Source organism: Macaca mulatta, chromosome 1 (assembly GCF_049350105.2).
Source record: "Macaca mulatta isolate MMU2019108-1 chromosome 1, T2T-MMU8v2.0, whole genome shotgun sequence".
Classification (NCBI taxonomy): Eukaryota; Metazoa; Chordata; class Mammalia; order Primates; family Cercopithecidae; genus Macaca; species Macaca mulatta.
In genome coordinates, this window is record NC_133406.1 from 233886371 (window position 1) to 233900009 (window position 13639).

At 42.2% G+C, this 13639-nt stretch overlaps 1 protein-coding gene across 13 annotated transcripts in view; it reads right to left on the reverse strand.

The window, feature by feature from the left end:
- Positions 1-13639, reverse strand: part of CAMTA1 (calmodulin binding transcription activator 1) — a 973269-nt gene that overhangs the window by 862551 nt on the left and 97079 nt on the right. For 2 of the 13 annotated variants that reach the window (XR_003725282.2, XM_028840397.2), the window contains one exon: positions 4877-5420. The exons of 10 other annotated variants lie outside the window; for them this stretch is intronic. Coding sequence is in view for 1 of the 3 variants with exons in the window: in XM_028840397.2 (XP_028696230.1) it covers positions 5349-5420 (72 nt within the window). In the remaining 2 variants the exon portion in view is untranslated. Of the gene's footprint in view, positions 1-4876; positions 5421-6714; positions 6821-13639 lie in introns of those variants that run through there. One more of the 13 variants, XR_003725281.2, reaches the window with a different exon arrangement.

The window sequence follows — 13639 nt, forward strand, 5'->3', positions numbered from 1 at the left end:
CTGCCACTACAGCCACCAGCACATGGGCTCCTCTGAACCCATATTTTTCAGAAAAGTTACCTGAGATGCTGTTAGAAATGGAGACCTAGTAGAAAATGAAACCAATGAACTGAGGCACAAGAGGACAAAATTTGATTTTTATACCACAGAAACGGGTACAGAACTTATATAAAAGCATCTACCCACACCACATTCGCAAAATAAAGTAAAAAAAATTTGCTTGGGAGACTCATTTCTGTTTTCAGATTGGATTCCAAGGTTTCAATAAGACGTTCTGCTAGTTTCTCAAGAACCTGGCCCATTTATCACTTTTTCAAACTACATCATCTTCTCAAATATCTCAGTGGCTCTTGTAAAAAATATGTCACACATGTCTCTACTGTCAAGGTTTATCTCTAGCACAATATGTAACCCACAGATCGCAAACAAGATGTAGCCTCTCAGAGGGGACCGCAGTTATCCCAGAGTCTGCTGATGGTGCCTGGTAGTGTCAACATCAGGAAGAGGATGAGATGAACTCACAACCCGCCCAACCTGGGATTTCTGAAGGCACAGTACGGCGAGGTTTGGTTAATTCAAGCCCAACAATGCTGATTTCACAAAATTCAGTAAAGATTTGGGCTGAAACAAAATGTGAAAATTGTCTACTAGACATTAAAGAATTACTATGCATATGAATGCATAAATAAGGTTGCTGAGGTAGAGTTTAGCCATTTTAAAAGGGGGACCACAGCAGTTTCAAAGACTCCTGATGGCAGAAGTGCGTGGGCCGGGGCTCAGGATGTGTCTGTACAATGACTCGCATGGACCTGGGCTCTAACTCTGGCTGTGCAGTCTCAGCCAGGCCACTCCTTGGCCTCCCTTACAACATTTGGGTTCATAAAAAGGGAGGGACAAAGCTCTCCTTGCTGGTCTTTCAGGGTTGCTAAGAAACCAAATGAGACATTGTCTGTGGCATTACTTTCTTAAACTGCAGTAGTACATAAAATCTGAGCTGCTACTATTTTTTTCATATACTAATGCTAATCATAGATTATCTATGTATTAAAATTGGCTGGTTGACTTTCTATTGGGTAAGTCCAATAAGCTTCTTTTCTTATTTCTGAAGATAAAAAACCTTTTGTTGTTTTTTGAAGATGCATGTGCTTCTACCTTGACTTAAATTGTAATTGCTTGAGAAGTAGCTATGAGATGGCAAAAAAACCTAGTTGAAATACTGATGAAAACTGAATACTCCATGTTTCCTTAGGCTGCACAGCTCATTAGCTGTACAAGCAGGGAAAATACTCGGGTGTTAAGATCCTGGAAAATCACAGAAGGCTATTCTAATGTCAAATGACCACAGACACAGAGCAAGGTAAAACCAGAAGGTAAAACCAGCAAGGCTTCCAGAGCCATTTGGAAGCAAATGCCAACATATCTACAATGGAATTCAGGGACTCAGCACAAACGTTTCTGTCTTAGCAAAGTGATAAATAGGCATTTAAGCCTAATTTGATCCAAGTTCACAGAGATTATATATATGAAAACTCATCAGGAAAACTTAACAGTATAAAAGTGAGAATTGAAGAAACTAGGTAAGGGATCTATGGGTACTCCAAACTATCCTAGCAACTTCGTTATAAATACGGAATTACTGGCAAATAAAGTTATTTTTTAATGACCTTTTAATAAAGGTGGGGAAGCCTGCCTTTGAGCAAGGAAAGGGAAAAGTCTTTAGTAGCAGTCTACATAGGTCAATCTGTCAGGACTCTCAGACACATCATCTCACGTCATCCTCACAACTCTCTCTTGACACAGGTTCAAAAGACAAACTATGACTATTTCACAGCTAAAGAAACTCATGAAAGAGTGACTTTCTTGAGGTCCCACAACTTTTCAGAGTGATGACAGGATTCAGTTTTTGGTCTGCCTACAGAGTAAAGAATCTGGCCAAGCAGGCTGGGCGGGGTGCCTCATCGCCTATAATCTTAGCATTTTGGGAGGAGAGCAAGAAAACTGCTTAAGGCCAGGAGTTCTAAGACCAGACTGGGCAAAATAGCAAGACCTCGACTCCACAGAAAAATGAGGAAATCAGCCAGGCATGGTGGCCCCCAGGTCCGAGCTACTCAGGAGGCTAAGGCAGGAGGAGCACTTGAGCTCAGGAGGTCAAGGCTGCAGTAAGCTGGAATCATACCACTGCACTCCCTCCAGCCTGGGCAATAGAGTGAGACTTCACCTCAAAAAAAAAAAAAAAAAAAAAAAAAAAACTGTCCAAGGGCCTAAGTGGGCAAGGTGGGCTGCCCTAACCCACTGGACAGGCTCACCCAAAGTTGTGCCAGTGAGTCACTCAAAGGCCATCAAGGAGCCTTCCTTCCTTAACTCAGGAAGTGACATGGTCTGCTCTTCAAAAGGGAGTTGAGAGATGCATCCAAAAATGGATGTCCTGGTTCCTCATGGGAAATCTCAACACTGGTAATCCCTTCTTACAGCAAGGCCACCTGGAAATTCGCTCACAACCTAAGCTGCTGAAGACTCACTATAAAGCTGTTACTGAGTCAATGCCAGGGCCATGGCTTAATGGAGTAGGAAACTGACAAGCACTGAACACATGAAAAAATACGAAATTACAGGGCCAGTCATAAACTGGCTCCTCTTCAGCAGAGCCTCCGGAAGGCTCCTGGGTCAGAGTCCCTCTCTGCCTGACGTCCTCTGTGTGCCACCAGAGGGCACTAACTCATGGAACTGCTCTTTAAAATCAGGTCACACACAAACTGCAGGAATGTTGAATGAAAACTAGCCTTCAAATCAATGAAGTGCTAAGTATGTAATTTTGACAGTGTTATAAGCATCTACTGGTCAAAATTTTCAATTTAATTCTACAAAACTTAAAAGTACACACATGCAGCAGAAGAATATACTAAACACAGTAAGTTGATCAAACCTTCAGCTTTATGAAAATAACATATAAAATAAATAAAAGAGTGATGCATTTGCTCCCGCATCTCTGGTCACAGGGGCTGTCAAATGGATAACCCATCCCAGCGTTTTTTACACACACACAATATAAGAGTGCCAAGAAAAACATGTTGATTTCTCCTTTGCTTTAAAAAGCCACTCTTCATTGAATTAGAAGTGGACATTAACCATAATAAAATTACAGTACCGTTTATTAAGCATGATTAAAACATGATTTAATCTTCTGTACTAGAATCCTCGTAAGACAAGCAGCAGACACTGACGAGTGTGCACTGCGGCCTAGCTTGCTGTTCTAAGCACATCCCACTTACTTTACTCCCCACATCCCTCTGAGCGGTGATACAATTCCATTTTAATAAAAAGTTAGTTCAACCTTGCATTTCTTGAATGTAATAAATTTTTTTTTTTTTGAGACCTAGTCTCACTCTGTCGCCCAGGCTGGAGTGCAGTGGCGCAATCTCGGCTCACCGCAAGCTCCGCCTCCCAGGTTCACACCACTATCCCACCTCAGCCTCCCGAGTAGCTGGGACTACAGGTGACCGCCACCAAGCCCAGCTAATTTTTTGTGTCTTTTAGTAGAGACGGGGTTTCACCATGTTAGCCAGGATGGTCTCGATCTCCTGACCTCATGATCCACCCACCTTGGCCTCCCAAAGTGCTGGGATTACAGGCATGAGCCACCGCACCTGGCCAGTAATTTTTCTTTACATCTGTATCCTCTGCTTGTGATTTATTTGCCCATGAAACTATAAATACAGATTTGTGAGTTCTGCCTCATTAACCGCTTTCTACAATTATTTCTTCACCCCAGAATTCATACTTCTTATACTTTCATAAGCGTATAAGATTATATAATCAAAATAATTCAGCGATCAGTTGAATAAAAAATGCACCATGACCAAAGGGTTTTTGTTTCACTTTGCTTTGTGGTATGTAAAAAATTTAGCCTTTGCTTTTATTTAAAAGGACCTGAAACAGCTTTAATTGTTTGATCAGAAATACTGGTTACTTCTCTATGTAAAACAAAATTCAAGTTCAATTGGACCTTGGTTTTCCTGATTTTAATTGATTTTCCTCCGTGTGTAATAAATAACTGAAGTTTACACTGAAATGAACAAAATCTGACAAATTATACCTGAAAAGAAGTTTCAGTTCTTTAAACAATTCGTCACAAGTTAGTGCTACAAATAAACTCACCTTGAGATAACAGCCTACATCACAGGATACTGTCTCCTTGGTTTTTGTTTCTGTTCTTTGCTTAAAAAAAAAAAAAAGAGAGAAAAAGAAAAGAAAAGAAAAAAAGAAAAACTTTCTCAAAGGTTTTCAAGAACAATATTGGTATTCTGGCCTATGCCAACACACAAAGAATAAAGACAGGGAACCATGGCATCTGTGAAGGTATCTGGAACAAAAGTACTTCTGTTAATATTCTCTAAGTAATTGTCTCCAACTTTCCTCTATATCTTTTTTAATGCCCACTTGATCTAGAAAATGTTTTGATTTATCTTGTTTACGTGATGTCAAAATTTATCTTAAATAATTAAGAGAACCACTAAGTATTTGCCTGTTTCCTGCCTCTCTTTTATTTCTCCATGTTTCTTTCTAGACTCTCACTAGATGTCGATATTACAGTATTCCAGAGACATGAGTCATGTTTCTATGCATCTCTGTCTTCTACTTCTTCAGGAGGCACCGATATCATCACATATAGTAAGTCTGTAATTCATAATTCCAAAGTCCTGATATGCTCCAGCTTCTCACAGCACCCTGAACTAGGCTTCCAGTTACTTCAAACACAACAAAAGCTTTATGCTTCTTTCCAAACTTTCACTGCTTTATCATTGGAAAAGGTCTATGTAAATGGCAAGTTAAAGGAAAAACATTCAGAAAGGACGCGATGCAAGTGACCCACGCATTCGTTCAACAGCATTTATTTAGACTCTGCACTGTGTCCGCACTGTCCTATGCACTGGAGATACACGGAGACAAGACAAAGGCCCTGCTCTCATGGAGCTTCCATTCTCATGAGAAGATGGTAACTGACAGGAAAACATACCACCGCTGGGGCAGGTGCTAGTAAGAAAAAGGCAGCTTGCTGAGGGGACAGAGTGGCATCACGGATGGTCACGGAGGCCTCTGGACCGGGAGGCGTGTGCACAGAGCCCTGCTCTCCAAAGCTCAGTCAGGCTGCGGAGCTCCTTCATAGTAACTCCGGATGAGACAAGAGTAGGTCACTTTATTCTATTTCATTTTTAGTAACATTCGGTTCAAATTAATTTGGGGTTTTGAGAACAGTTAATTCACTAATAGAACTGTCTTAAAGCCAGACATGGGGCTGGCAGGATGGGAAAGCTCTCCCTACGAATTCTGCCAGCTTTCATTCCAATGTGTCAGCCCTCATGGCTCCAGCTCTGTGGATCCCTCTTCTTTGCTGCGCCCATGAACAAGTGTGTGGTGAGAGCCTGAAATAAATAGGTGTAAAATGGGTCAAAACCGTTGCTTCTATTTCTGTTTTTAACTGAAGAAAATTTGCCCCATTTCCAGAGGCAGAGAGAGAAGGAGACATCTAGGTAAAGGCAAACTAAAGTATATATTAAACACACACAAATGTATACAGATGAACAGGTATGTATCTACCCGCACCCACACACTATACACGTGTATATACAACCATATATGTCTGACTTCTTCGCCTATGACAATCCAAAACTGGGTCTCATACAATGGTCTTTTTGCAATGATTACAGCATAACTTTTATTGGGTTGTAGGTTTTATCTTTAAAAGGCCACGAAACTTTTTTAAAAGATCAAATAAAAAATTAAAGGTTCAAAGAAGATCAAGGCTCAGATTCAATTAACACCAATTTTGGAAGGATTTTTTTTTTTTTACTTACTATGCATATTCAGCAAACTACTTAAGTTTTGGGTTTTTTTCTAACATAGCATCCTAGGGGAGTCATTATGTACAATCAACTCGCTAATTCAGATTAACATGTCTAAGTACATATTGATACAACAGAACACAATGATTCCAGAGGTTCCCTGCTACAGACTCTCTGCTGAAGCACAGGACTAAGAAAATGGACTCTTCAATTACATTTCCAGCACTTCCCATTGTTACTTCCTGGGCCAGTTTCATAGATTAGAAGAATATAATACTTCAAAGGGATACTCCAGTTTCCATGAACAAAACGACTAGCATCTCCTAATTAATGTAACATCCTAACAAGTGAAAGATGACTTCTACAGGGGCCCTTAAAATGATCAAAAATGCAGTGAAGTCACTGAAGGCAAGCCACAGATCTGTTCTTTCATTTCCCTCCCTATTCTGGGGGAAAGGTCAAAAAACGGAGTGGCTTTAGATAAAACACTCCACACTGTGCTCATGAGTCTTCGTGGGATGAGCTGGGAGCATGTGTGGAGGGTTCTGCCTCATTTGCTTCCGAAATTTGGGACTGATTTCCAACCAAACCTCAAATCAACTGAATATCAGGACAACTGTTTAATTCCAGCGGACCAATGTGAGTAAAACATCACATTCAGGCCTGTGTCCATTGCGCACAGGCCAGTGACTTTCACAAACCTAGAACAGGTACTAAAAAGAGTATGCTGTGAAAAGAGCTGTGGGCTTCTTAAAGGGAAAGCACTAGTGACATTTATGGCCTATTTCCCTAGCAGTTATTCAACTAAATAATTAGTTACTTAAGATATCAGCACAACAAATGGAAGATTTCAAGGCAATCAAATGTCAATTACATTTTTTTTACATAAAATACGAGTTCCTCTGGAATCAGACAGCAGCTTCTGACTTGTTTTCCATTGCTCTTTGCACATTTGCTTTCTGCTACCAAAATTTTAAGACCTGTATAAACAAAAACAGTATTTATTCTTCTCTTCCTCCAAAACACTTATTAAGTTTACATTTTGGGCTTGAAGGTACGTTTACCCCACTGTCACTTCCCCCATTCATCCACCCATAACCACGTGCAGATGGTGGGCTCAAGGAAAACAAAAACGAGGGAGGCCCAGCACCTTTGCCCAAGGAGCTCCCACTTGAGTGGAGTAAAGACGCCAACAGAAATAAATCACAATATGCTATGGCAAGGGCCCTCACAGGACATGGGAAGCAGGGCCCAGGGTAAGAGTGAACCAAAGGACAGGCTGTGCTGAACACAGTTCCCAAGAAAAAGGGCATGGGAGGAGTGGCATGCGGGCTGCCCTCCAGAGGAAGGGCTGGTGCAGAGAAGGGAAAAGCAAGTAGGAATGGACAGAAAAAGTGTCCACACATCAGGAGAGGGGAGGGGAGGAAGCAGGTGAGCTGCAGCTGGGTGAGGCATGTTGCACTTCATCAGGAAGGGGTGGGTTTGGTATTTCTCTGCTTTCACCTGCATCTACATTCAGAGGTAGGAGTTTCAAGTTAATGAATATTTCATTAGTAGAGACAAGTCCAAATGACCAGAAAAAGAACCACCAGAGCAATGGCATGCATGCGGACTCTGCAGCCTGAAGACGAGGGACGGGAACAAAGGCTTGCCTACTGCAGACCAAATACCTGCCCTGGTTAAGGCTATGCTGGCTATGCTGGTTAAAGTGTAAGTTTCAGCAGCAAATTTCTGAAGGAATGCATGAATTACAAGTTTAAATGTTATACTTTGGATGGTCTGAGCATTCTAATGACTCAGGTATAAATAGAAAATAATTTTTTAAATGTCAAAACTCTCACTTTCCTAATTCCCTACACATACACACTGACCTTCACTTTCAAAGAAACTAGAATTGTGTGTGCGCCAAATTAAATTATACTAACAATGCCTTTAAAAAGCTAATATTTTTTAAAAAGCAAATACTTCCATAACATGTGTTATAATTTACAAGTGGTATCATAAAATAGCTCTTCTTTTGCTGGGATATATTCCAGTCCATTCATCATAAAGATTTCTGTGTGAGGGGTGACTCTGTAAGCAAAACACCATTTAGTGGGAAGAAAAACCTCAAAACAAATTACAAGAAAGCCATTAATGTTCTTTTAATTTCTTGCTTAATTTCCAGTTCTTGGTATCCATACACTTCCTCATCAGATGGAAACATTTTAATTAGAATAAAGAGAGTTTAAGAAAACGTATGTAATGAGTAAGCTTTCATTATTACTAAATGGCATTAACTGAGCTTTCTGTCATGTGAATACAATGGTGCGGGAAGGAGAATACTTTGTGTAAAAGATAGGAAAGCAACACAGTTAATGATAAACCAGAGTCTCTGCACGCTCCCAGGAGATTTCCAAAGGTGGGGACACTGACATGCTCTAGACTACTTAAGACTGTACATTACCAGGATTTTAGCACAAAATGAGTAAGTAATGATTCCTTCAACATACAAGGAATCCAAGAACACAGGGTTCATAAATACTTGCCTCAAAATGGGCTCGCTTCCTAACAGTGGGGTTTGTAGCATTTTTGAGGGTAATTTTTGAGAATTCTTCAGTTAATCATGATACTGCAGGCAACAAACTAAAGGGAACCTGAAGTAAGCTTAAACCTGATAAAGGTACAGAATCGGGGCAACCATTAACCTCTTCCTTGGAGGCTTTCATGAGAGGCTCACATGATTAAGATGAAAGTAGTAACAGCATGTATGCTGCTGAGGACGCTCCTGTTTACTCTTTCAAAATATTTTACTTTTTCCTGGCCTACAAGGCTAAAAAATACCTGATATTATCAACTTTTATTAATCTTTAAAAACACATTGTGTGGATCAAAGCCAAACAAAATTGTGTGTGTGTATGTGTGTGTGTGTGGAGAATAAGCTACATTCTCTGCATGGTAAAAGCCTGCTAGGTTCAGCCATTGAAGCACATGACCTCTACCAACCGCCATAGTGTCCCCTCTTTCCTCTTCAGCCCTGCTCCCCTCAGAAGGAATCAGAAGTGGTTTTAGATCTACACGGCCAATCCTTCATGAACCATGGCCTCCTTGTTCCGTTAACCACTTCCTCTGTGATAATCCTGGACTACACTCCGTGGCCATCTCACTAGCTGTCCAGTATGGCAGCCACTGAGCACCTGAAATGTGTCTACTCCAAATTAGAAGGTAATGGAAATACAAGACATATACCAATTTCAAAGACTTCATACCAAAAAAAGTAACATCTCAATTTTTATACTTATTTATACAATTTTACACTATATGTTCATGTAATGTAGACATATTGGGTTAAATAAAATATATTACAATATATTACTAAAATTAGTTTCCTTTATTTTTACTTATTAAAAATATGGTTACTAGAACATTAAAAATTACACGTGACTCACTGACACTGCTACCGTACAGTAGAGCCCTTGACCTGATGTAACCAAAACTGACCGCTCCATGATACCGATTTCAAGCACTCTATTCTTCGACTATGCCTACTCCAGCAACTCCTTGACTCTACTCCTTGAATCCACTGACCCCATGACCTCTTACTGACTCTCAGCTCCTTCATGCCTCCTGGCTCCTTGCCTGGCTTAGACCACACGGTCTATCCTCAATCCTCACATCAACTCTTCTGCGCAATGCTCAACTCCCTTATGCCTCCTCCCTCCACTGTACTCACCTGGCAAAATCCTAATCCCAGGTTAAATCCAACTTCCCGCCCTCTCCTGCCCTACACTTAGGCTGCAGAAAGCGGAATTCCTCAGAGTACCAGCTCAGCTCCCTATCCAGTCGTTTTTGCTTGAACCAGCTGGAACTGGGCTTTTATTCTCATCATTTCACTCATACAGCTCTTATCAAAGTCACCAACGATCTCCCCGCTGCCAAGCCCACGGTGAAACCCCAGTCTGTATCTTGCTCCACCTTTCGCGGCATCTGACACAGATGATCACTCTGCTTTGAAACATGAACTTCCTTGGCCAGACGCAGTGGCTCACACCTGTAATCCCAGCATTTTGGGAGGCCAAGGCATGTGGATCACTTGAGGTCACAGGATTGAGACCAGCCTGGCCAACCCGGCAAAACCCTGTCTCTACTAAAAATAAAAAAATTAGCCAGGCATGGTGGCACACACCTGTAATCCCAGCTAGGGAGGCTGAGGCAAGAGAATCACTTGAACCCGGGAAGTGGAGGTGGCAGCGAGCTGAGATCAGAGGGACATTATGTCTCAAAAAAGCAAAGCAAAGCAAAGAGAAACATGCACTTCCAGGACACCCCCATCTCCTGTCTTCCTTCTCTGATTGTTTCTCATTCTCCTTTGCTTCCCTTATACCCGCTTCCCCTTAACACTGGGTGTCCCAGGGCTCCACGTCTGGACTTCTCTATTGCACACACTCCCTAGAAAATTGCATCCAGTCCCACAGCTTTTAGAACCCCCTATATGCTGCAAACACTCAAAGTCTAGCTCCAGCTTCAGCCTGTCCTTGAAGTTACAAACTCAAACATACGACTGCCTATTCAACATCTCCACCTGGCATCCTACAGTCAACACGTGCAAAACACAACCTGCATTCTCTTCACCCCTCCTCCCCAACCTGCTGTTCTCAGTCTTCCTGATCTCAGTAAAGAATAGCATTCTTCCAGTTACTCAGTGCAAAAACATAGTCATCATTTCTGACTCTTCCTATATGAATACAGTCTACCAGCTCTTCCTTTCAAACATATCCCATATACGACCACTTCTTCCCGCCCTCGTCCAAGCCACCATCAGTTCTTGCAACAGTCTCCTCACTGGTCTCCCTACTTCTATTCCAAACCAGGGATCAACAACTCCTTTCTGTAAAGGGCCAGACAGTAAAGCTCTTTCAGCCTCTACAGGCCATACGCTCCCTGTTACAACTACTTAGCTTGGCTGCAGCAGCTCAAAAGCGGCCTCAGATAATAAACACAACAGTGTGGCTCTGTTTCAATAGAACTGGAACTGAAGCAGACAATGGAAATGTGAATTTCATATAAGTTTCATGTGAAATAAAATACTGATGTTTTTTCAACCATTTAAAAACATACAAAGTATTCTTAGTTTGCTAGCTGTACAGAAACAGGCAGTGGGCCAGATCCTGCCATGGCCTGTGGTCTGCTGGCCCTGCCCTGGAAGATTCTCTACACTACATTCAGAGTGATTACTTTATTTTATTTTATTTTATTTTATTTTTTTTGAGACAGAGTCTTGCACTGTTCCCCAGGCTGGAGTGCAGTGGCACGATCTCCATTCACTGCAACCTCTACCTCCCGGGTTAAAGCGATTCTCCTGCCTCAGCCTCCCGTGTAGCTGGGATTACAGGCAACCGCCACCATACCCAGCTAATTTTTCATATTTTTAGTAGAGACGGGATTTCATTGTGTTGGCCAGGCTGGTCTTGAACTCCTGACCCCATGATCCGCCCGCCTTGGCCTCCTGAAGTGCTGGGATTACAGGCGTGAGCCATCACGCCCGGCCCAGAATGATCCTTTTTGTCATGTCTTTTTCCCGCTCAAAAATCCCCAGCAAAACCAAAAAACCGTGCCAAGTCCTGCCGGACGCACAGGACACTGCTTCCTGGCTGCCTCACGTCCCCTGCCCCTTCCCATGCTCTGCGCATGTCATTCTCCTGGCTTCTCTTTCGCCACTGCCAAATCTCTATCTATCTCAGGGCCTTTGCTTTTGTAGATCCCTCTGCTTAGAATACTCTCACTCTAGACACCAACGTGGTCACGGGGTTGCTTCCTTCAAGTGGTCACAGTGTTGCTTCCTTCAATTCACCTCATGAGAGATACTCACTCGGTCACACTAGAACAGCACACACAAACGGACATCCAAGAGCCCTCTCCCTGAGCACCCTGCTGCACTGTTCACCACACTATCACTGACATTTCTTTCCTTCTTTAGAAATAAACAGATTGGGCAGCTTTTTAAAAGAGAAACAAAATACCACAGTGATCAAGGGCATGAAATCTGGAGTCCAATGACCTGGATGGGAACGCAACAGCACCACTTACTAGCTATGGGACACTGAGCAAGTTAACTCAACTTCTCTGTATCTCAGTTTCCTTGTCTATGAAATGGGGATAATGACAGGACCTACTTCCTCAGTGTTCTGAAGAGTGAGTTAATAAATGTAATTGGCATATATAAGCACTCAATTATTGTTATTTATTTTTGTTTATTGGTTATTATTCCTCTCCCCTAACCAGAAAATAAGTTCTTCGAGGGGAATGACATGGTTTTGTTTATTGCTTCATTCTAGATGCACCTAGGACAGTGCCTAGTACTAGGTATTCAATAAGTATTTATTGAACAAACAAATAAATATTTGAATTTAAGTCACTTTGGGGTGGGCAGAACACTCCACCCCCCTCCCATGATCATACAGGTATCAGATAGAGCAAAAGCTTCCTTAAAATCTGTTACAGGCTGGACGTAGTGTCTCAGGCCTGTAATCGTAGCACTTTGGGAGGCCGAGGCGGGCAGACCACTTGAGCTCCAGAGTTTGAGACCAGCCTGGGCAACACAGTGAAACCCTGTCTCTACAAAAACACGAAAAGTTAGCTGGGCGTGGTGGCGTGCCCCTGTGGTCCCAGCTACTCAGGAGGCTGAGGTGGGAGGACTGCTTGAGTCCAGGAGGTGGAGGTTGCCATGAGGCTGAGACAGAAGGATCATTTGAGGCCAAGAGCTCGAGACCAACCTGGACAACATAGCAAGACCCTATCTATACCACAAAAAAAAAAAGTCAGCCGGGCATGGTGGTATGCACCTCTGGTCCCAGCTACTCCAGAGGCGAGCCTAGGCATTTGAGGTTACAGTGAGTGATCATCGTGCCACTGAACTCCAGGCTGGACGACAGAATAAAACCCTGTCTCTATTAAATGAAAAATAAAAATAAATATAAAAATAAATTAAATTTTTTAAAAAAAAAACCTTATTAGAGAAAGAGAAATAAAAAGCCTACCATTCCAGGTGGGTTTGCTGATGCTTCTCTATTTCCTACCCTGAAGCGAGGCATGATGCCATTCTGAGTAACAAGTGGTTTCACTTTATAAGAAACCTCCTATGGGGCCAGGCACGGTGGCTCATACCTGTAATCCCATCACTTTGGGAGCCAAGGCAGGAGGAAAACTTGAGCCCAGGAGTTCGAAACCAGCCTGGGCAACAGAGACTCCATCTCTACAAAACCAAAAAAAAAAAATAGGCACAGCAGCACGAGTAGTCCTAGCTACTCGGGAGGCTGAGGCAGGAGGCCTGCTTGAGCCTAGGAGTTCAAGGTTGCAGCAAGCTATGATTATGCCCCTGCACTCCAGTGGACATGTTCTTGATTTGGGTGACAGAGCAAGAACCTTGTCTCAAAAAAAAAAAAAAAAGAAAAGAAAAAAGGAAAAGCAGCCTTTATAATCTAAAGCTGTGTTGTACACTCAAAGGTTACATGTTCAGGTCTTGAATCAAATTAGAGAAGAAATAGATTTCATAGTCAAGTTCAAATCCCACATGTAAAATGTCAACCTAATACCTAGTAGCACAATTCTGATCTTACAATATTTTCTAAACACAACCACAAATGGCTGTTTACTCAGAGCAGCTTACATTTAATTGACTTCTAAAACCAAAGGACATCTCACCAAATACCTGAAGTCTTCCCCAAGCCAGAAAGTGATGCACACATATCTGTCTACCAGCAAGACACAGGCTTCGCTCACAGCACATCACAGGGCCTTGTGAGTTTGGTATGTCTCCCTAC